General features: G+C 39.6%; 1 protein-coding gene and 1 pseudogene across 9 annotated transcripts in view; both read left to right on the top strand.

Moving 5' to 3' along the window:
• The window catches only part of CDKAL1 (CDKAL1 threonylcarbamoyladenosine tRNA methylthiotransferase), a 566,460-nt gene extending 557,090 nt beyond the window's left edge, over positions 1-9,370 (top strand). For 7 of the 9 annotated variants that reach the window (XM_039866444.1, XM_039866449.1, XM_039866454.1 and 4 more), the window contains one exon: positions 8,460-8,670. In XM_039866444.1, the coding sequence (XP_039722378.1) occupies positions 8,460-8,651 (192 nt within the window). In that variant the 3' untranslated portion in view covers positions 8,652-8,670. Of the gene's footprint in view, positions 1-8,459 lie in introns of all 9 variants that reach the window. The other 2 variants (XM_039866443.1, XM_039866450.1) reach the window with 2 other exon arrangements.
• A 14,808-nt stretch (positions 9,371-24,178) lies between these two features.
• LOC120605635 (uncharacterized) lies at positions 24,179-24,297 on the top strand (annotated as a pseudogene).
• Positions 24,298-24,499: the final 202 nt, after the last annotated feature.

The raw sequence follows: 24,499 nt of genomic DNA, 5'->3' as shown, positions 1-24,499 counted from the left end.
AAACTCAGCAATGTGCCATCTACAGGTCACATTTACAAAGTCTCGACATGGCTCAGAACTGCAAGGCAGGTAGTGTGAAGGGTGTCTGCATGACCTGAGGCTGGCTTTCCTGGAACGCCCTTCTGTAGAGAAACACAAAATAACACCATTACCTCTGTGACGTAATACAGCAATAAAGTGGGTAAAATCTGTTCAGTATAGATCTTGATTCTGATGGTCATTTTAATAATTATACAGTGCCTTGATTTTTCTTATTTCTTTATATTCCATTGTAAATGATATGTTACTACCAAGGCTGAATTTAGTATGACTAAAACCAAGCCTCACGTCCGCCTCACCGTTTGTACCTACTACCTGTGAATTAGGTGGGTACTTAAAGTTGGGATTAACTTATATTAACCTCTCTCCTGGGAGGATTAGGGGAGAGGATGCACCTAGAGTACTTAGAGACCTTCTGGGCACATGGCGAATGTTCCCTAAACCTTGCTTCTTCTACTTCGAACTTTTACATGGAGCCTGTCCTCCACATTTCTTGGATCTTTATGCTTCTGGTTCTGTGGCCATATGACACATTATAATTTATAAATATTTTTGATGAGGAGGAGGAGGAACTGCAGGAGAGGCCTCTGAACAGCATGATTTTCTTCCATTGGAAGTCCAGGCCCATCCAGCTTCCCAGAAAAGGATACTTGCAACTCTATGAAGATATATCTATAGAATGCAAAGGAACAAGTGGACGTAGACCGACCACCTCTAGGTACCCTTTCCTTCAAATCTGTTTCTTTTGGCTGAAAGAACTATGAGTAGGACAAACATAGGTGGTCCCGGAGGCTCATTTTCTTAGCAGGCAGCTACCTCAGCAGGTCTCCATTAGCTCAAAGAAAGGAAAGGGCCTTAGCAGAGGCTGAGCCCTGGTGTCCTGTGTCTTCCTCCACCAGGAAGCTTTAGGTCACAAGCCATACAGTCACCAGGAGGTGCCCTGTGCTCCCTGCCTGTAAATAGGAAGAGCATTGGGCTTCTGTTGGAGCTTGTTCTCTCGTGCAACTCGTGCAGCTAGTTCAGCTCTGCCCGAACTGAGCACACTTTCTGGTGGGATAATGAGATCTTGGGGAATCGTATATGCTGTGAGTGGTAGGCACAGTGATATGCCCCTTCCCCACAAAAGATGCCCACATCCTAATCCCACAAACTTTTGAATGTGTTACCCATATGGCAAAGGGGACTTTGAGGATGTGATTAAAGATCTTGAGATGGGAAGATTATCCTGGATTATCCAGCTGGGTCCACTGTAAATCACAGGGCACTTATAAAAAAGCCTATGCTGGTGGGCTTGAAACTGGGGGAAAGGACGACAAGCCAGAGGATGCAGGCGGCCCCTAGAGGCCAGGTAAAGGGCAAGGAAACAAATTCTCCCCTAGAGCCGCCAGAAAGAGCGCAGCCCTGCCTACACCTTGATTTTAGAACTTATGACCTCTATAATTGTAAGAGAATAAATTTGTATTGAGTCCCTAGGTATGTGGTAATTTGTTACAGTAGCAATAGAAAACTAATACGCCATGCTTCTTTGCTGGTAAGTTTTCCCAGTCATGCTATGTTATGTTTATACTGTGTCTCATCAGTGATGTTTAACTCTGTGTCCCATCAACCTGACAGTCTAATAAGAAATACGAGACTAGGTAAATGGCAATTCATATGGAAAGATTATTTGCCCACGTACATCTATGTGATACAAAAGAAAGTGCAAATATCCTTTCAACTAACACTGTCCCCTCTTCTCTACCGGGCCCTAGGCATTCATTGGAGAGTCAGGCCTGCTCTGTTCTGAAGTAACACACACAGGATCGTGCAGGAGATGGGAATGGACAGGCCATTCACTACCATTGGCAAGTGCCTTGATGAGGGCCAGCCAGGAGGACACACAGCCCCACAGAGGGGGAGCACCTAGCCCATCTTGAGCTGTCTGCTGTGAGAGAGGTTTTCCCATGAGAAGTCCTGAGTGATTGGGTCCTGAGAAAACAATTAGAAGAGAAGGCAGGGACTGGATGGTGGGTAGAGAGGAGATGGCTGGTTCAGGCAGAGTTCAGAGCAAGGGCAAAAAGGTTTTATGTAGAGTTGGGGGCTTGACAGTGACTTTTTTCTTTGCTTTTTAGTTTCCTTGAAAATACCTTTACAACAATATTATATATTGAAAGAAAAAGCAGATACAAAAAATGGGCCCCTGGCACATCTGACAGTTGAATCCTTCTTCATAATTGTGGAATCCAGGTTTCTCTTCTTAGATGGGATGGTTTTAGCTAAGAGCCTTTCCAGAAGGCTCACCCTACAGATTGAGGGCCCAGGAAGTAAGAGATGCTGACTTCATTGTAGGTATAACTTCTCCCTCCTGAGAGAGTGCTTGTGAGGATAGTATGGGACTTTATCATCTCTGAACTGTTGCTGAGTGCCGTGGGAGGCCCTGGCCTTTTCTGTTTTCCAAGCCACACTCCTGGAATGTAATACAATAGTGGCCCTTTACTTAAACCTTCTGTATCCCAGGCACTCTACCTAGGCTCTGGGCATGTTATTTCTAAGCCTTTCATCAACATCTTAAGGTAGATATATTGGTATTCCTACTTCACAAAAGAGGTGACTAGGGTTGAGAGAGTATAAACTGCTTGCCCAAGGTCACAAAGCTGATGAATGTCTGTTCTTGGGTTCAGTTTCTGGTCTGGCCAAATTCGAAACCCTTGCTCATTCCTTATACTGTGTGCCTCCTGATATCTGTAAGAAACAAAAGTAGCTTAAATCAATTGACCATATTTGATAAGCAAATAAAATAGTGACATTGCAATTTTGTGAAGAGAATACCTGAAGCAGGTGTGCACATTCCATGAGAACCACAAAATACCATTGAAAATGTTAATCTTATTTGAGTTTTAAATGAAAGACACTTAATATGCATATCTCATTTGATCCTCATAACAACTCTTTGACATGCAAATACTAATAGTATCTCCATTTTACAGGTGATTTTGTATGGAGGCAAAGAGAGGATAAATCACTTGCCCAAGAATCCTCAGGTAGAGCTGAGATTAGAGCCCAGGCACTTACTACTCCCATTTTTGCCTCAGGGTGTTAAATGTGCTCTAGTTACAAGCTTGTCTTTCCTTTCCCCAACAATATGCATATAACTGCTAGAGAAAGGGGAAATAATTAGAGATGGGCTATTGTTACCATCAAACCAGACTGTTTTTCTCTGTTGTCTTCATTTATCTTTAACTGACTGAAATCTGATCCCTAAAGTTTTTGAACCTCAAAATTGTTTTAGTTTTGGTTTATATAGGCTTGCTTCTAATTTAATAAGATTTATTAGTTTAATAGGATTTTATAAACTATGCTTTTGAAAATTAGAACATTTTTAAGAATTAGCAAGTTAGGGAACAGCAAGATTTTCAAAGGGAGAAAAGAAAGCCCATGTTTACAAAGTTATCACTTTTTCAGTGTATCCTGCGTCTCCTATCACTCAATAAATACATGGATCTTTTTGACTGAACAAAAGTCATATCCTTGTTTCAAATTTCTGTTTTGAAAACGGCATTTCTAAATGAAATTCGATTTTTTAAAGATTACAAGTGTGAGAGTTGATGGCTGTTTGGTCATATTAAGCAAAAAAAAAATCTCACATGTGGTGTGTGATAGTGTGAGAGATACAAGTGCATCTTGAATTTCAGGAATTAATAATTTTGATAATGTTTAGGAGGTTTAGGGAAGATCTGAGCCTTTTGTTTACTTTCCAGAACTATTACCATACTAAATTTTTCTCTAAAGTCATTTATATATTATTATATATGTTGTGTGTGTGTGTGTGTGTGTAAATTTTTATTTTACTGTTGGTTATTTATCATCTCTTTACCAAAAGCACTTTTTATTTTCATTACATTATGGGAATGCTGCATTATTTTCTATTCACAAAAGCTGCTTCTAACTGTATGGAAATCTGCTCTAGTTGTACGTTTAGATGTTTGAGTGTATTGGACTTTATGAGAAAATCCTTGTGTTTCTTGTATTTCTAAATTACTTTTCCTTCAGTATCACAGTGGCAGTGACAATTGAAATGTACAAAGCTAGCTGCCTGCTGAAAACTGTCGTCTGAGAAACTTTTTTTCAACCTTATATTTTAAAACATATCCTGAAACTCCTTTCATCAAGATCTTCAATTGGCAAAAGATGAAGTAATAAAAGAAAGTGCGCTGGCGACAGACTACATTTTCCCTCTCCTCTGTTGTCAGGCTCCCACCTTGATCTTGAGGAGAGTGGCAGGTCAGATGGGCTTCTTGTGGCTGCATATGCATGCTGCTGCTCTCCATATGATTCTGAGATTCAGACTCATCCACTAGGAACAGGAGAGAGGCTCAGCACCAGGATACTTTTTTGGGTCAGTTATGTTCAAATGTGTTAAATGTTGGAGAAGCGAGGCGGGAAAAAAATCAGTGCCCAAGGAAAAGAATGACTAAGTTGGACACAACCACAGATAATCCACTATGGTAGTTTAGTAGGTAACCTACATTTTGAGCAAAATCTTATGGCAAATGAGTTGAAAGGAGAGGAAGAAATTTTGTGAAACTCTCATCAAGTGCTGAAGGGGTTTTTTTTCCAGCTGAGAGCGCAGGCAGGGTACCTGTACTGCAGCTTTGTGAAGCAGAATGTAACAACCAACTGCTTAATGCTTTAAGACTCCCCCAGGCCTGCCCGGTTCAGCCTGACTCCTGGCCTGGCACCTGTGATCACCAGGTGGCAGCTTCTCGAACCACAGGCACAGAACCCAGGTCGGCATTCTGAACCAGGGGTGGGGCAGAGGAGGATTTTCCCCGAAGCCAATAGAGCTTAAGTTTCAGGGCCTCACACTTTGAGGGGCCCCTTCCAAGGCCCTCTACCTAATTTTGTATTCATATATACATTTTTTTCATAAAGAGAAAACTTCATGCCCCACAATACCTGGATCCACTCCTGGGTGAGGGTGTCTGTGACCGTCCTAAAGTCCTGTGCAGAAGTGTGAGTGTAGCGTTTGTGCATATATGATAGGCACGTTCACGTTTTTCTCTGGGGAACTGTCTGTCATCTTCATCAGCTTCTCAAAGCCGTGTATGACCCAAAAATGTTAAATTCGGACATAGGGGAAATCGATCAGCCTTTTAGTTCTGGTCTTATAAACCCAAACTGAAGAAGTTATGGTTTAATTGCTAGAGATGGCAACTCATGACTCATGTAGAAAAGTGCCCTGAATATATCACTGGACACATCGATCACCAGAGACATAGATAGCCATGTTTTTGATCGGTCATATCTCATCTGAAATACACACCCTCATATTCATTTATTCATTCACTCATTTATTCGTTTCTAAGCACATAATGAGTACCTCCTCTGCAGCTGTGCCGGTTCCAAGAATCCAGAGGTGAGTTATGCAGCCTCATTGCTTTTGAGAAGCTCACACAGCCTCTGTCATTTTAGCCGAAGGATCGCATTCTTTCCCAAAGCTGCTGTATCCATATGAGTGCTGACCATGAGACCTCAAGGTTATTTTTAATCAATTGAAATGAAAGCTTGTCAACATAGTCCCAGTTCCAAAATATCATGCAGAAAGCCAGTCTCGTAAGACAGCAGACTCCCAGGACTCGGGCGGATGGAGGCACACCACTGAGCCCCCGCCCCGGCCCCCTGCCTCAGGGAAGCTGGCTCTGTCTGTCCAGCTGTGGGCCTCCTGGCTGAGGGTTCACAGCAGGGCGTCCTGAGGCCCAGGTACCTGAGGAGCACAGAAATAATAATAATTTGGCTGCCATCGGGCTGAGAGACTTACCCTTGGCGGTTAACAGCTTTATTAATTTTGCAATTAGTCTCCTACGGTCAAAGCAAGAATTCTTCCACATTTATCACATGTAAACATTAGCAGGTGAAAATTGGGTTGTAAAAGTCATCTTTATTTCCCCATTCCTATTCTTTGTACCTCTCATCAGCCACATGTCTGAACTCACATCTTGTTGATTCTACATCAAAAATCTGTTGTTCTCTTTCCATGATTCTGCCATCATCGTCTCCCACCTCTTCTATTGCCACAACTCACCACTGGATTCTCTGCCCCGTTCTCTTCACTCCCCTCAACCCACCCTCCGCATTCCTGCCAGAGTTACCTCTGTAAAGTGCAATTCCAGGGCTTCTGTGCACGGTGAGCTGCAACTCCCCTCTTGGGACACAGAGGCCAAAAGTGTCACCAGGAGGTTGTTAGAAAGCTCAGAAGGGAAGAATAAGATAAGTGAAATGGTTGTTCAAAGACATTTTGTGTTTCTGTGGATTTCTTATTCTCCCACAGACATGCCTTGTGACGTACTGCCTCTGCGTTGCCCCCATCCTCCCACCTCCCGCAATGTTCCTTCCGTGCAGTATTTCCCTTCCCACTCCCACCCCTGGCTCTCAGCGTGTCATTCAGGTTCCAACTGGGCAGGCACCGATTTTAAAGCCTGTACATAAGGTGGAAATCTTAAATAATGGAATCAAAATTACACTTTGAAACACCAGAACCACCCTGAGAGTGGCCAGGTTTCCCTCCTCTTCTCCGCACACCCACAAAAAAGCGTCGGGGAACAGAGACTACCAAAAAGTAATGCAGTCATGTCTCCTAGTTTCTCATGCTCCCTTCAAGAAGGGTTTCCCAACCTTTTCCACAGAGAAAATAATAGTAATTGCATGGCACGCCAGGTAAATGGAAGGATTGCATGTGGGAAGTGGATACCTCTAGCTAGCCAGACCCCTTCCGGCTCCCCTGAGGATTGGAGCAGACTTTGTGCAACAGTGGCCCAAGTGGAAATCTCTGTCCTAAGGGATATGTTCACTGAATAAAATGGCTTCCATGGGTTTTTTTCTGTCATTTTTTTCCACTGAGTTCATATGCTTGTATCCCTAAAAGCTGGATACATTTGTGGTATGACTCCACTTGACTGTGAATTCTACCCTTCATGAATTCTGCCTTGATCCTCCATGAACACTGTGTGTCTCATATAGTTACTGTATAATCTGGTAAATTATGAACTTGGTCTGACCCTTCGAGGAAAGGAACTGTGACTTATACCCAACTGGGGCCACCTGGCCCATTGTGGGTATTTAAATGTGCCTCTGCTGAAGGAGTAAATAAATGATAGCTCCCTCTTACATCAAACTAACAAGCTTCTGCACTGAAAAGGAAATGATCAACAAAATGAAAAAGCAACCTTTTCTGAATGGGAGAAAATATTTGCAAATTATGTACCTGATATCTGGTAAGGGATTAATATCCAAAATATGTAAAGAAGTCAACTCAATAGCAAAAAAAAAAAAAAAAAAAAAATCCAAAAATGAGGAGAGGATCTAAATAGACATTTTTCCAAAGAAGACATACAAATGGCTAACAGGTATAGGCAAAGATGTTCAACATCACTCATCATGAGAGAAATGAAAATCAATACCACAATGAACTATTACCTCACACCTGTTAGAATGACTGTTATTAAAAAGATGAGATATAATAAGTCTTGTGAAGGATGTTGTGAAAAGGAAACCCTTGTGCACTGTTGGTGGAAATGTAATTTGGTGCAGCCACTATAGAAAACAGCATGGTGGTACCTCAAAAATTTCAAAACAGCATACTACATTATGAAGCTAGTCCATTTCTGGGCATTTATCCAAAGGATATGAAAACACTAACTTGAAAAGATCTATGCATCCCCCTGTTTATTGCATTATTTATAATAGCCAAGAAGCATGGAAGCAACCTAAGTGTCCATTGATGGATGCATAGATAAAGATGTGTGTGTGTGTGCAAAATACAGTGTTACTCAGCCATAAAAAAGAAGGAATTCTTGTCATTTATGATGACACGGGTGGACCTTGAGGGCATTACGCTAAGTGAAATAAATCCAACAAAGAAAATACTGTATGAACTCACTTATATGTGGAATCTAAAAAAACAAAGGAGAAAGACAAAAATCCTGAACTCATACATGCAGAGAACAGATTGGTGGTTGCCAGAGATGGAGAGTTGGGGGATGGGCAAAATGGGTGAAGGGGGTCAAAAAGTACAAACTTCCAGTTAAAAAAATAAGTACTAAGGATCTAATGTATAGCCTTGTAACTATAGTTAATAATACTACATTGTATATTTGAAAGTTGCTAAGAGAGTAGATCTTAAAACTTCTCACCACAAGAAAAATAAATTTGTAAGTATATGTGGTGATGGATGTTAACTGGATTTATGGTGGTGATCATTTCACAGTATGTAAAAAACATCGAATGATTATGTTGTATACCTGAAACTAACACAATGTTATATGTCAATTACATCTCAATAAAAAAAGTTCCTTCTAGAGACTCATTACTTGATCGATACCACAATAGAGTTTTCTTTGTATTTCAAAATTATTTTTTTCCCCTCTATCTTTCTCTCTTTATAGGAATTCAGAAATAGGCTTGGGAATCACCTGAGCTCAGTATCCCACAGCTCCGCTGCAACTCAACGAGATTCAGCAAGTTCCAGAATGGTGCTCCAATTGCAAAGGCTACATCAAGACTGTGCACTGAAGATGTCTGTGGGCCTGGCTCTGTTTGCTCTTCTTTTTGCTTTTTTTGTCAAGATCTATAATTAAAACACAACTAAATGAAGCATCTGTAGAGAAGAATAAATTCCTAATTAAAATATTCAATGAACAGGAAAGTGACCACATTGGTTCTCACAGGACGGTAATTTATGCTGGTCTCACTGCCTTGTCTTCAGCCACACTCTTTAATGAGGTTCATCCTGTCCCACATGGGGTTGGGCTCACTGGTTATTTGACCTAAAAACTAATAACAGCTGTCATAGCATATCTTTTAAATTAAGCTCCTTTTGGTTTATTTTTAGCAAAAAATGCAAGTGGTTGCATCTTCTTTAAATCTCCAATCTTCCAGTCAGAACCTAATCATACAGTGGGTCTGGTCACCTTTTCCTTATGTGGGAAGAATTTTCAGTCTTTAATAAACATTACTGAATGCATCTTCCTCTTCATACTTTGTTTGGAGACCCAGTGCTACAAACATCTTATTTTGTACAGCAGATGTGTTCCTGAAAAGTTTATATCGAAACCTATTTTTAGACCTTTGAATTCTTTTGGAATGCACAGGCAGAGTCTGTCAGCAAAAGGACGTATGAGTAATCACCCATGTGCCCATAAACTTTCAAAAAACTGGATTTATCTAAAACACACTGTGCCCCTTTTCTGACATTTTTGATCAGTGACATCAAATGTTTATTTCTACTTGACATTGTTGGCCTTTACTAAATGAAGTGACTTCTTTCACAATAAAAGGAATTGATGTAATAAGCAAATTGTATGACTGTCAGAATTCAAAGAAGTTATTTGGTTTGTATCCACACAGGGAAATGAGGTGCCCTATGGTTGCCATAGGATAGTTTTAATCTTTATACCCACACCCCTGTTCAGCTCTTCCTTTTATCTCAAAATATTTCAGCCTTTTCTGTGTTTTTTAAGGAATCCAAATTAAAATTTAATCACGTCATCGGTGAGTTTAAGAGAAACCAAAATTTTAGTACATTTCTCCCATAACTTATATGTGAATCTAAGAGGAAGTCATATCTAAAAAGCAAAGGATCTGCTTGTACCCCCTCAGGAGTCCTGCACTGAAACATCCACTCTGGATCACCCTGAATGCTCAGCAGGAAGAGGGAGAAGCACTGGCAGAGTGTAGGAGCCTCCAGGCACTTCCTTTTTTGAGATATATACAGTCATTTCTTTGTTAATAAACAGAGTGGTTTCCCATGTGGTACATACTTAACAAAAACCTAGCAGAAGTGAAAATACCACTCAAAGCCTAGAGTCACACTATGGAGGACATAAGAAAAACTCTATATCTCTAACTGCAGACAGAAAGACTTTTTCTGTTTCCCAGATCTCATTCTTTTCCTCTCACCCCCTCATCTAATTTTTCCCTCTTCTCTAGCTGTGTGTTTTTTCACACCACTGTTCTCTTTCCTACATTTTTTCTTGCCGTAAGAGAATTATACACCCAGCTGTCCAGCAGCCCCACTGCTCCCTCACCGAACATGATAGGGATTCTGAAGGATTATTTCAACTATACAGGATTCTCCCCACTCTGTCCCAGCAGTTACTTACCCCCAATTAGGCTACAACTCAATTCTGTTCTTTGTTCCAGAAAGTTCATTAGCCACTGCCCTGCAGCAGGGAGCACATTGTACTTATCAGTCACAGTATTGGTGCAAATCGGTGAGGACAGGGGCCGTGGTTTGGAAATCCAGCTTGCTTTTCTCCCATGACCTCCTGTTAGGGGGAGGAGAGAAGGGTGTGGTGGGCGTCAACAACACGTTCTCTTGTGGACAGGACTCTGAATGCAATTGAGTCTGGGAGACATAAGGGCAAGTGTGGTCGTTGGTAGGGCTGTCACCTCTCCAGCTCCTCTCCTTCCTGTCCAAAGTGCAACTGCACATCTCCTTGGCATTAGTCCTCACCATGTGACCTGCTTTCACCAGTGCAATGAGAGTGGAAGGCTCATGTCTTTCTCTGGGACAGACATGTTCAAAGCCCATGTACAGTCTGCCATGTGCTCGTCTCACTGCTGGATGAGAAGAGCACATGGCAGACTGTACATGGGCTTTTCTCAGTAACTGGATGCGCATTCCAGGACGAAGCCTCCCTCAGCCTGGGTCCTCGAGTGAGTGTGAGGAGCAGACCACCCTGCCAGAATGTGTAAGATATGGTTCAAACAAAAAGGAGCTTTGTTGTGTTAAGCCCCTGAGATTTGGGAGTTATTATAGTATAACCTTGGTCTATCCTGATTTATACAGAGTCACCCTTGCTAGGACAACTTATCTACACTTTGTAAACATAACTGTTGTGCTTCGTATTGTATTTTCATGTTTTCCCTTAGTACCAAAATCCCTTTTTTTTTTTCTCTTTTTTTAATGTGATCCTCTCTGCTAAAAAGAGAACTTATGAAGAGATCTGTCTTAGTCTGTTCAGGCTGCTATAACAGAATACCATAGACTGGGTGGCTTAAACAACCACAATTTATTTCTCACAGTTCTAGAGGCTGGGAAGTCCAAGATCAAGGTGCTGGCAGATTTGCTATCTTGTGAGGGCCCATCTCCTGGTTCATAGCTGGCCACCTTCTGGCTCCATCTTCACATGATAAAAGGGGCAAGGGAGCTCTCTAGGTATCATCTTAAAAAGGCACTAATCCCATTCATGAAGGCTCCACCCTCATGACCTAATCACTTTCCTAAGACCCTACTTCCCACCATTATATTGGGAATTAGGTTTTCGCATATGAATTTGGGGGTGGAGCACACACATTCAATCTATAGCAAGATTTTTTTTCAGTTCTTTGGTCAATTTTTTTCTTAAGGTAAACTACTGAGTAAAACGTACAGATGAAAATGTACTTAAATCATAGGGAGACAGCTTGATAGGTTTTCAAAACATGAACACACATTGTAACCAGTCCCAGTAGACTCCCCATGCACCTTCCCAGACATTAATTCTACCCTCCAAAAGGTAACTATTGTCCTTATTGCTAACATTGTAGATTGTTTGCCTGTTGAGGAACTTAGATAAATGGCATCATATAGCATGCACTATTTCACATCTGCCTTTGCTGAACATTATTTGTGAGTCACATCCAGGTCGTTGTGTAGCAGTACATTCACTTTCATTGCTGAATAGAATTATGTTGTATGAATATACTACATTATATCTCGCTATTCTACAGTCGTTTCCAATTTTTTAGCTATTATGAATAATGCTACTATAAACATGTGTTTTGATACACATATATAAGCATTTACATGCTTAACATATATCTAGAAGTCAAATTGCTGAGTTGGGGCATTTGCACACGCTCAGCTTTACTAAATGCTGCCAAACTGTTTTCTTAAGTGGCTGTCCCAGTTAACATTCCCACCAGCAGTATATGAGGGTGCTGGATGCCATCATTTGTTGACATGAACTCTGCCATTCTCCCCACTATTTCTCCTCTCCGTACCCTTAACATTCTTTGACAGACCTTATCTCTACTGTCTCCTGTCCATGGGTCAGCCCTATTTTAATAATAATATTGATAACCATTAACTTTCTAGCCTTCAAATGTGCCACATATCATGATGTGTACTTTATAAGTGTTAATCAGTCCTGAAAAAACAACTTTGGGATAGGTATTATTATTACTCCCATTTTATTATAAAAAAAAATCTAAAACTCACTAGATTAAGCAACTTGCACAGGACATAGAGCTACTAAGTTGTAGAGGGAGGGCTTGAACACAGCCTGGCTCCAAAGCCTATGCTCTTATGCTGCATGCTCTTCCTGCTCCCTTGTCCCTTGTCTTCCACCTAAACTTGACTTGTGACTACAGATGTGTATCTAGGATTGACCATGTGGATACCTGGGCTCTGGGAGAGCCCAGTCTTTCCCTCCACGTTGTCCTGCTCCAAGAATGTGCATATACTTGATGCACTTTTTCTATTAAAAAGATAATCAAGATTCTCTTTATTTTGTCCTTTCTTCTTCCTTTCATTTTTCCCTCTTCTCTTCCTCCCTCCCTTCTTCCCTCTCTTCTTCTCCCCTCCTCCCTTCCTTTTCTTTCCCCCCTCCCTATCTGTTTCTCTTTCTCCTTCTCTCCATCTCTTTCTCTCCCTCCCTCCTCTCTCTGTCTCTGTCTCTGTCTCTGTCTCTGTCTCTCTCTCTCTCTCTCTCTCTCTCTCTCTCTCATGTCCCCTGCTTCATCAAGTACAAGATACTCAATAGGAGAATATAAAGAATTCTTTGAAAAGAAAAAAAGCTTTGCTTCACTGCTGGGAAAATGTGTCTATAATCATCAGGTTTCTATATATTGTCCAGTCAAAACATGCTTTTCTACTGACTTCAATTCAGGTGGAAATTTCAGTGTATATTGTGTCATGAGGAGAGAATATGAGTTAAAATGAAACTTCAAGAGCTTTTATCATTATGAAACAGACTAGAAAAAAAATGAAAGTTTAGAGAGAAGGAAGATAAGGAAAGAAAGGAGCTTCAGAAGAGAAGAAAAGGGAAGGTGAAAAAAAAGATATTCTTAAGACTTGTCTGACATGGACGGACCTCGAGATAATCATGCCAAGCTCAATAAGCCAGACAGAAAAAGTTGAAAATCACATGATATCACTTATATGTGGGATATAAACCTAAAAGCAACAAATGAACAGGACAAACAGAGACTCATAGACATGGACTATAGACTAGTGGTTACCAGAGGGTAGGGGGGAGGTGGGAAGGTGTAGGTAAAGGGGGTCAAATATGTGGTGACAGAAATCTAACTATGGGAGGCGAACACATAGTGTAAATATATATGCCTTACTGTTAAAGTGTACAGCTGAAACTTATTGGATTTTGTTAACCAATGTCACCATAAAAAAATAATAAATTTAAAAAAAGAAAAAATGCTTGTCTGAACCCTGATGCACCCCAGGGTGTTTCAGTGACTTCACAGGAGCGCTATGCAATATTTTAAATTTTTGAGAGAAACAGCAACATCTGTTAGATTCATGCAAACTTCTATGAGCTCAAACTAGTTTACAATTTCAACATTAGAATTCACAATGTTTTTTTGTGATGACACCCTATCTTTGAAAGACTGGATTTTCAGCACTTTCTTCAAGTATCAACTGAAAATTGACATGGAACAAGAAATGAAGGTGATTTTATTCCAACTTTTGAGAGTTGTGCAGTGCCCAACAGATGCACGCTTTCCATTAATAAATAACTGTAATAATTTTAGAATGAAATAGAAATATTTTTCTTTCAATTTACATGTATTACTTTTTCAAACAGTTTTTACAAGATGCGAGGACATACATATTTATTAAGTTGCTAGGGCCTACCTACTTAATAAACAGAATGGTTAGCTGTTTCTTTTGGCTTAGGGGCGCCATAAATTAAGAAAGCTTGAGAACTTATGCTCTGTGGTACAACCTAACTTAGAGAATTCATGTCATACTTATATTTAATATGGGGTCCTAATCACTTCTCAAAATATTTTCTCCTTATTTTAAAGTTAATTGATCAGTAGCACATGTTTGGTAAATTTACACCTGCATCACCACTGAGCTTGAATTTTATGGTGTTCAAACCATAAAATTTGAGTGAAGAAACTGTAAAGGAGTTAAGGATCTGAATCAACCAGATTCAGATCTCAGTCGTTTCCAATACAATTTTGAGGCAGATAGGGAAAGAGCAGATTTTTGACATATGTAAAAGTTTGGTCTAAATTCCAGCCAGGCCAATTTCTCTTTTCAAGCCTCACCTGTAAAATACTAGCATGATTCCATTGTAAGGTCATCAAAAGACAAAATTAGCTCACCGTATATCAAGTACCATGTCCTTTGCGCACATCACTGCTTCCCTTTTCATACTTATTTTAGCCATTTAAACATAGAAAGCAATTTTATAAATAAAGTTAGGTATTTCAAATTCAGATATTAACACGTGACCAGTCAAAAGAATTATATATGGAATAAAAAGATTTCTGCCTCAAGGCTAGAGTCTAATTCTCACAAATGCAGCAAAGAAAGAAAAATTCAAAGAAAATGGATTGCAGCTGTATTTGATGAGATCAAATTAATGAATGGCATGGAGCACAGATTTGGGTGGCCAATCTTAGATCAAGAAGGAGGTTTTTCCATGGCCAAAGATGAAAGAGCAAACATTAATAGGGAGGCCTAGAAGTTATGCCTCCCCATCCTGCCTTGGGGGTAAAGGGAAATGCAGACACTATTATTCTTCATTAGTTTTCTGTCAATTATTTCCTACCAGTACTGTTTTCTTAGCTCTGTAGCCAAAATATCTCAACTGTGTAGCAGTTGGAAGTTTCATTTGGTTGCTTATGGTCTTCCTAGTTTATGGGCATCTGAATACACTTACGTGTACTGATGAGGCAAGTTACCAAAATATATATATATATAAAATATATATATATATATATATATATATATATATATATATATATATATACACACACACATATATATATATATGTGTGTGTGTGTGTGTATGTGTGTGTGTATATATATATATTATGTGTGTGTGTATATATTATATATATACACACACACACATACACACACACACACTCACATATATGAAAAAAATCTTAGATCAAGGCAAAGTAAAAGTTGGAGTTCAGAAAAGACTAAAGAACTAGGAATTTTAAATTTTGGGTTTTTCTCATCTGCTTTTAATATACCTTATTAATCCTAATAATTATAAATGTTATCCCAGATTGTCTGATTCCAAGGTCCAAGCTTTTAACTTCTGCTTTTACTCCAGTGTTCATAAAGAGGAATAAAGCACATGTGGTTTTTAAACAGACCTAAAGATTTTCAAATACTAGATATAAAGCATGTTGTTCACTTATGACTCATTATACTCAGGCCTAACCTTTGTGAACCAAAGCATACTATCCACATAATGTATGTATAAGTAATGAATCTAATCACAAATTATAGCTTACTCTTAAATGAGTGTTATCTCCCTCAAAGCGTCACTTTGGAATGACTCTGATGACACTCAATCCTGGAAGTAATTCCTAGTGCTATCTTGTCAATCTTTGCCCTTGTCGGAGAAATATGTGTGATAATCTCTAATCTTGAAGGTGTGATTTGTTCTAAAAATTACCCGAAGTAATTTAAACGTATCTGGTGAGTGAAGCATGAGACTGAACTAGGTGTAGGGTCCTTAGGAAAATTCTTTTGTCTGTCCTGGCCCTCTTAAGAAAATGCCTGACAGTAAGACTTTCTTCTCTTAAACACTAGATTTTCTCCTGAACAGCATGAACAAAGAAAAGTCCTGGACCAGATGGCTTCACGGGTGAATTCTACAAAACATTTAAAGAATAATTAATAAGAATCTTTCTCAAACTCTCAAAAAATGGAAGAGGCCAGCATTATCCTGATATCAGCCTGACAAAGATATCAAAAGATAAGAAAATTGCAAACTGATATCTTACATGAATATAGATGAAGAAATATTCAACAAAATATAACAAATTGACTTAAACAGCATATTAAAGGAATTACTTACCATGACCAAGTGAGATTTATCCCAGGAATATAGGAGTGGTTGTTTTACATAAAATCAATATAATACAACACATTAATAGGACGAGGGCGGGGGAAATGTGATCATCTCAATTGATTCAGTAAAGACATTTAACAAAATCCAACACGCTTTGTGACAAAAACTCTTAGGAAACTAGGAATAGAGAGGAAGTTTTTCAACGTGATAAAGCGTATTTATGAAAAACCCACAGCTCACACCGCACTCTGTGGTAAAAGGCTGAAAGCTTGTTCCCTTAGGTCAGGAACAAAGCCAGGGTGCCCGCTTTTACTGTTGCTATTCAACACTGTATTGGAAGTTCTAGTGAAAGCTATTAGCCAAGAAAAAGAAATAAATGGCATCCAAATTGGAAAGGAAGAAGTAAAACTATATTTGCAGATGAAATGATCCAATATAGAGAAGATCCCAAAGAATCCAAAAGAAAGCCACTAGAGTTAGCAAACAAATTCAGCAAAGTTGTAGATGATAAGATCAACACACAAAAATCAGTTGTGTTTCTATGCACCAACAATGAACAATCCAAAAATTTTTTTTTAGAAAGCAATTTCATTTACAATATCATCTTAAAGAATACCGAGGAATAATTCTAACAAAGTAAGTGAAAGACTCGTATGCTGAAAACTTAAAACATTGCTCAAAATAAGTGTAAATATCTAAATAAATGAAAAGATATCTCATGTTCATGGATAGAAAGACTTAACATTGTTAAAATGTCAATACTACCCGAAGCAAGCTACAGATTCAAAACAATCTTTATTGAAACAACCTTTTAAACCAAAATGGGAAAACCCTCAAATTCATATAGAATTATAAAAAGCTCCAAATAGCCAAAACAGTCTTGAAAAAGAAGAATAAAGTTGAAAGGTTCACAGATACTTCAAAACTTAAAGCAAGGCTATGGTAATTAAAACAATATGATACTGGCAGAAGAACAGACATAAAGACCAACAGAAAAGAATAGAGATTCTAGAAATAAATCCTCACACATATGGTCATTTTATTTTTTTAAGGATGTCAAGACTAATAGAGAAAATCAGTCTTTTCAACAAATGGTGTTGGGAAAACTGGATATCCTCATACAAAAAAATAAAGTCAGACCCTTACCTTACACCACATATGAAAATTAACTCAAAATGGATAAAAGACCTAAATAAACTTAAGGTAAAAGATTATAAACCTCTTAGAAGAAGACATTGGAGAAAATCTTTATGACATTGGACTTGGCAACAATTTCATACATGTGACACCAAAAGTACAGGCAACAAAAGAAAAATGAAGGTAAATAGGACCTCATTAAAATTAAGAACTTTTGTGCTTCAAAGGACATGAAGAAAGCAAAAAGACAACCTACATAATGGAAGAAAATATTTGCTATTCATATCTTTGACAAAGATTGATATCCAGAATATATACAGAACTCCTGTAACTCAACAACCAAAATGAAAACAACCCAATTAAAAATGTCTAAAGGACTTGAATAGATATTTCTTCAAAGATACACACATGTCCAATAAGCATGTGAAAGGATGCTCAACATCATTAGTCAAAAGCAAATCAAATCACAATGAGATATTTATACCTATTAGGATGGCTGTCATCAAAAAAAAAAATCAGAAAATAACAAAAATAACAAATGTTGACGAGGATATAAAGAAGTTGGAACTCTTACACATTGTTGGTGGAAATGTAAAATGGTGCAGCCACTGTGGAAAATATTTTGGTAATCCTTCAAAATTTAAACCTACCATATGACAGCAATTTCACTCTTGCTTATGTAGCCAAAAGAGTTGAAAGTAGGGACTCCAACAGATATCTGTGTCCCATGCTCACAGCAGCATTATTCACAATAGCCAAAAAGGTGGAAACAACCCAAGTGTCCATTGATGGATGAATGCATAAACAAAATGTAGTATATGCATACAATGTAATATTACCCAGCCTTAAAAAGGAGTGAAGTTTGATACATGCTACAACATGGATGAATTTTGAAAACATTAACCTTAGTAACAAACAAATCAACAAACAAACAAAGAAAGATATTATATAATATCACTTGTATGAGGTACCCAGAATAGACAAATTCACCAAGACAGAAAGTAGAATAGAGGTTACCAGGAACCGAAGGAAATAGGAAAAGGGGAGTTATTTTTAATGGGTACAGAGTTTCTGTTGGGTATGATGAAAAGATTTTATAGGTAGATACTGGCGATGGTAACACAACACTGTAAATGTATTTGATGCCACTAAATTATATACTTTAAATGGTTAACATGATAAACATTATGTTATGCATATTTTACCAACATAAAAAGGTATTATAGTATAAAAGTACATGCTGAATTTGAGAACAGTGTATCTAGAGTAAAGGATCTATAGGGAAGTGACTGGAAATTAGACTAAGAAATGAGCTCAGATCACATCGTGAAGGGTTTTGATGCCATTCTAAGGAATCTAGACTTTCTTCCATAGTCAAGGAAGCACCACTGTAAGCTTCTAAAAAGCTTTCTAAATTTTGCAGGCTCTGAAGAGATTGCTGTCTGGAAAGATAAGCAGTGATGATGTGAGGACACTTTCAGAAACATGAAAGGTAACCACTTTCTCAGAGACCATGAAGCAAAGCTTAGGGAGGGTTAAATCTCTGCCCTTGGATTTGAGTTCTTTATCTCCTTCCAAGATTCTAAATCTGTCCATTCCCAGGAGAGTTATTAGCAAGCCTCTCAGTTTAGCTAGTTGGTGGTGGTTCTTGTCATTGCTATTCCTGACACTGGGATTGCTGATACTGGAGGTTGGTTTGTTTTACAATTGTTGCTGTCATACATAACTAAAGCAGGATGTGTGGATCCCCATTATTTTAATTAAGAAAGTGCCTCAGTAAGAGTCAGGCTCTTATTTTTGAGTTCAGCATCTTTGATCCTTAATCTTTGCTTTGGCACTTCCACACTGAGTAGTTTCTAGGGACCTAGCAACCCTCTATCCCTCCGGCACCTGCTACTTTCTCTGCTTATCAACTGTGATTAAAATGAGCAACTCAGCTTTCCAGTTTTGATCTTCTGTATCTCAAATTCTGTTAATACACCTGTTCAGTTAAGAATTCATATGTTCTATTATCGATGAAGGGATCTGAGTACTTAACAACAACAAAAAACCACCCGTGAAAACTATCCTAGGCCATGATCTTAGGGAACAGATGCTCCTGGTTTTTTGTTTCTAATTTTTTTTTAGCCAATATGATTTCTGTAACCTTACTTGGTAACATCATTTAAGATGTAAGGGAAGGAGTTCTGCTGCCCTAGACACCAATTCATGATTTACTACCCCCAATTCTAAACTTCACAAGACAACTCGGAATTCCTGATTATTGGCTAATCGAAGTGTTAAAACTTGTCATGTCTACAAGACTAGAAAAAGCAGACTGTAATTTAGTCTCAACATCATGTTTTGAGCCTGAGTAAGTAAACCTGATTATAGTATAGTCTCTCACCCAGCCAACAATGGTGAATAGTCAATATCACGGCTCATTTGTTTCCATATTTGAGAGTAAAAGCAGAAGTCAAACAGAAAACAAACCAGAAGATGGAGCTTATGGAGTCTGGTCCCATCTAGAGGACGTAAAGGATCTTTTAAAAACCTTTTTTTAAAAGACAAAACATTCAGGCTGGGTTGGGTGGTTTTCTCATTTAAGAGAGTAATCTGGAAACCTCCAAAGGAGGGTTTGCTGTATAGCTGTTGCCCTTGACCTCTTCTCACTTTTCATGATTTTATATCTTTTTCGCCTCTGATTCTCCAACAGTTTTTCTTTTCCCACATTCTTCCTACGTTTAGGATCTCTAACCCCATCCATGTAGAGTAAGATTCTCAAGCCTCCAATTCAGACTCCTCTTTTTCCTTCTTAACAGAACATCCTCCAAGAATTTTGAAGTTAGAAAGGTTGAAAGTTCTAAAGCAATCTTACAAAAAGTAAAAGTTGGTTAGATGCCAGTCTAAAAAATTTAATCTTATCAAACCAGTTTTTCCTTGGGCAATGAGAATTGCACAAGCGACAAGAAAATTCAGTAGCTAAAACTGTTGTATTTCATTCAGGTTGAAGAATATTTTTAATGCCTTTAGATATACAAATCAAAAGGAAAGTGGAAGGGAAAGCAATTTAACACCAGCTTTCCCTCACGCTATGTGGCAAAGTCAAGCTGTCTATCTGAGGAGCTGCAGTAACTCCAATTAATATAAAAAGCAAAACCTGTGGCAACCCAACACTTAAGTCACAAATGTAAATTCCCAGAAAGTCACCACCAGCTGCCTTCTGGTAATCAACCCTAAATAGCCTCTGTTTCTCTGTAATCTGTTAGGTAGTTTAAACTTTCTTACAATAATTTCTGAAATTTGAGTCGAGATATGAGTGGGTTGCATAGAAAGGTTGCCGTTCTTCAACACTTGATAAAAAGGAATCAGTGCGTCTCTCCATTTCACCTGGAACCTGGTCTTATTTGAAAAGGCAGGGGCGGCAAGGCCTACAGGTTAGCCTAGAATAAGAGCAGGAGGGGCTCATAGAGACCACGAAGTTGGACCCTCTTATTTTATAGATGGCAAAACCGAGGCTAGGAGGAGTTAAGTGACTTGTCTAAGGCCACCCCCCTAGTTTGGAGCATTTCTAAACAAGGACCCCAAGTGTTTTCCTTGGTGCTGAGATGCTTTGGGGTGAAACTCTGGATTTAACCTGCGTCCAGAACTGTATAACAAATCAGTGCATCACTTGAGGTCCCCCTCACAGCTAAGACAATGCCATGCAGCCCATTTCCAGAGGTGTCCCCCTGCTGTCTCCATCCCCTGAGTTCTTAGTCCCAACCCCACAGAGAAGGCAGTGGTGTATGCTGGGTTGAACTGACCCAGATCGCCTTTTCTCTCCACTGGAATGGGGTTAGAAAAAGCTGTTACAAAAAGGAATTCATATTCCTTACACTCCTGAGTTGATATACTCGTTACAATTGCATTATATTTTATAACATAGTGATCATATCTCTTGATTTTAGGCACCAGATCTGGAATCCCTCCCTTCTCCACTCCCAGAGCAGTGCAGACCTTTCTATTTTCCTTCTAAGACTGACCTAATGGCCCCATTTACTCTCCACCTTTGAGGGGAGAGTACCTTTGGTACCTTTGAGGAGGCCAGATTCCCTGCAGCAGCTTCAGACTGCTCAGCACATGCAGGTTACAGACCACCCGCTCGAGTCACTTACAGCTCCAAGAGCCAGAACTCCCCAGTATTTCAGGGGCTGGTTATCTCACTCTACAGTTCCGCTACCATAAACGTTGCCTTTCATTCTATACAGCTTTAAACAATAAAGCATCCTAACTCATCCTCTATCAGCACTTAGTAATTGACTGGAGCTAGGAAGCGCCCTCTGAGGCAACGAGAGAACACGCCTAAGCCCCAGTAGTCAGAGTTTCGGTTTGATTGTTGGAGCAGGAATAGGAAGCCAATGCCGAAATCCAGGAATGGAGATTGCAGGAGGAATAAGGAGAAGGGTCCTGGATGACTACTTTGGAGGAAGCGGAAGTCATTGTAATTTGCAGTTATCCGGTTTTGGAAATCACGTTTGAGGGTTGGTTGAGGTGGCACAAGAGCTAAAAATAACTTTGATGCAGATAAACAGTAATAGTAATCATAAGTAATAACATCATCATCATCCTCAGCACCATCATAATAGCTACCATTAACTAGAGCCAGGTACTTTCCCAAGCACTTTAAACATATTAGCTCATTTAATCCTCAAAGTCTCACTGAAGAAAGAGCTATTATTCTAAATGAGGAAACTGAGGCATAAAGAGGTGAATTATCAAAGGCCATTAGCTGATAAGATTTGGTCATTAGCCAGATTATAACCCAGGCAATGTGGTTCCAGACTTCACCAGTTTGCTTTACTGCTCTCGAGCAAGAGGCTGTAGGGCCTGCAGTGTACATTAGCATGAGTCGGACAGGCAGACAAGTGGGTGGGTGGGCGGGGCACCAGCAGATGCACTGAGTCCGTGAACATAGGTAGCTCAGCACTTAGGAGGCGCTAAATGTAATATGAGGGCACTGGGAGAAACAATCCCTCGGGAATTCTGGATGAAGACTTTTGAAGGGAAAAGACTTGGCATATGTTTGGTGAGTGCTCGCTCTGTGCCATAGTCAGTGCTTGGCATCGGGATTTTAAAAAGTTAGCAAGATAGACCCTTTCTCTACCTTTGTGAAGCCTGGGGGGCCATTTGTAACACAGCTACTTGAGGTAGAAAATACAGGGATTTATCAGAGCATGGGCAGGATATCTCAAGCCGATGAGGGAGATCCTTGGGGGCTTTTCACAGGAAGGAAGAGCCCACCGATGACTGAGACAAAGAATACTAAGTATATCAAAGGGGCAAGGGCAGGTGCCATGAGACCATGGGGCAAACAAGGCGTATAAACCAGATTGCTGAAAGATGAGTGGATTTAGCCAGGCGAGAGGTGGGGTCAAGTTCTGGGGAGATGGGAGTGGAGGATTGGGAAGGGGTGACGAGAAATTTGCCCTACAAATCATCAAATGAGGAAAAGCCCAAGTCTGAGTTTTCTCTAATGTCTAAGGCAAAAAAGCAATGCCACAGACCTTATTTTCCTAAGTAATTATATTTAGCCCCCTTGCTTTCCTTTTCTTACCCTCCATAGAAAAAAAATAATTTCAGAACTACTTAATACTTGTCAGAACTTCCCCATCTTCAGAGGATGGAAGGTAACAGGTCCTTCCCTTGCAGATAATTTTCTCTGTCTCTCGATGTTTTGTAATCAGATGTGGTAGCTCCAAATTCTCTTTATTCCAAACATAGCCAGGAAGCAATTTCTCAGACAGTTTAACTTTGATAGCAGGCAATTTTAATCCATTGTGAACATCAACCTGACATGGACTTGCTATCTTCATTATTTTAATTACTCTTTGGGGCCACTTTTCACCCTCCCCTCCTTTTCAGGAAGGAGTGAATAGAAATTGGCAGCTTTTAATCTTATCATGCCATGGACCAGATAATTTTTGGCTTAATAATGACATCATTTAGCTGCATACCTTAAGTAATGAAATTTGTTTGTGAAACTCTTTATCTTAACCAAGAAAAGAGAAAAAGTTACCTTTTTTGATGGGAGGTCACCCACCTCTGTCACATTGCTGTCTGTGCTGTTCTGAACAGCTGACAGTTTCTGTTAATTTGCTTTCGCTCCCCAGTTCAACTCCCCATATGGAAAGCTGGAGTGATTTTTGAATAACAGCAAGTAATATCTGATGTGGCAGCAACTGGCAACTCTGACATTGAGCTTGGCTGTGGCCATTACCCAGGGTTCCTCGCTTCTCCTTGAGAAGCAATTACAATTTCACAGGCTGGAATTAAAATTCCCTGTGGTATGCAATAGAGCAACTGACACTGTCAAAGTGATTTCAAGCTGCTAATCTCTTGCTGGGGTATGAGTGAAAATAGGGTTCCTCCTCATGGAAACGAAGCTCTGACAACTTTAAAACTTGGACGCTCTGATATATTTTAATTCGCACTGAGGTCAGCAGGCACTGCTTCCTCCCAGCAAAACTTGTTATAGCACTAGATTGTGGAAGATGGGTGTTTTCAAAATAATGGAGGTGAACTTGGGTTCATTCCCAGACGGAAGAAGAAGTGTTCAGCCTGGGAATGAAAATAACAAAAAAAGGCCCCGGCTCTTGCATGAATCAAATGAGGAGAGACAGAAATATGGACAACCTCTGAGATCTAAGCTGGGGACGCGAAGGGTAAATGCCCTTCATGGCAGATCTCCAATGTACTAAAATTTGGTCTGATCCTCCAAGGCCTTCGTGGAGATCCTCTTCTCACAACTCAGATGAGACAATCCCTGCTCTGCAAAGAACACAGAAGCAGTGTGCTATAACGGAAAGCTCAGAACTCTGGGCATTAGACCTGAATCAGATCCTGGCTTGTCTCAGCGAATGATCTTCCACAACAGAATTTAACCTCAAGACTCATTTTCCATCTATGGCCATACCACCCTGAACAAGCCTGATCCCATCTGATCTCTGAAGCTAAGCAGCATCGGGCCTGGTTAGTACTTGGATGGGAGACCACCTAGGAAGACCAGGTGCTGTAGGCATAAAAATATAAATACATACATACATACATATCTACCTACAAACATACATAAAAATAAAAAGATAAGGGATTGTAAGCTGACAGGGTCCCTGCAATCTGTGAGGTCAACCAAGGGTTGCCTCACTAAAAAAAAAGAAAAGAAAAGAAAAGAAAAGACTCACCTTCCTTCTCTGTCAAATGGGGTGCATAATACCTCCCTGGCA

The sequence above is a fragment of the Pteropus medius genome, unplaced genomic scaffold (assembly GCF_902729225.1).
Source record: "Pteropus medius unplaced genomic scaffold, Ma_sr-lr_union100, whole genome shotgun sequence".
NCBI classification, from domain to species: domain Eukaryota; kingdom Metazoa; phylum Chordata; class Mammalia; order Chiroptera; family Pteropodidae; genus Pteropus; species Pteropus medius.
Note: the sequence above shows the minus strand (reverse complement) of the source record. Positions and strands in the feature narration are given on the sequence as shown.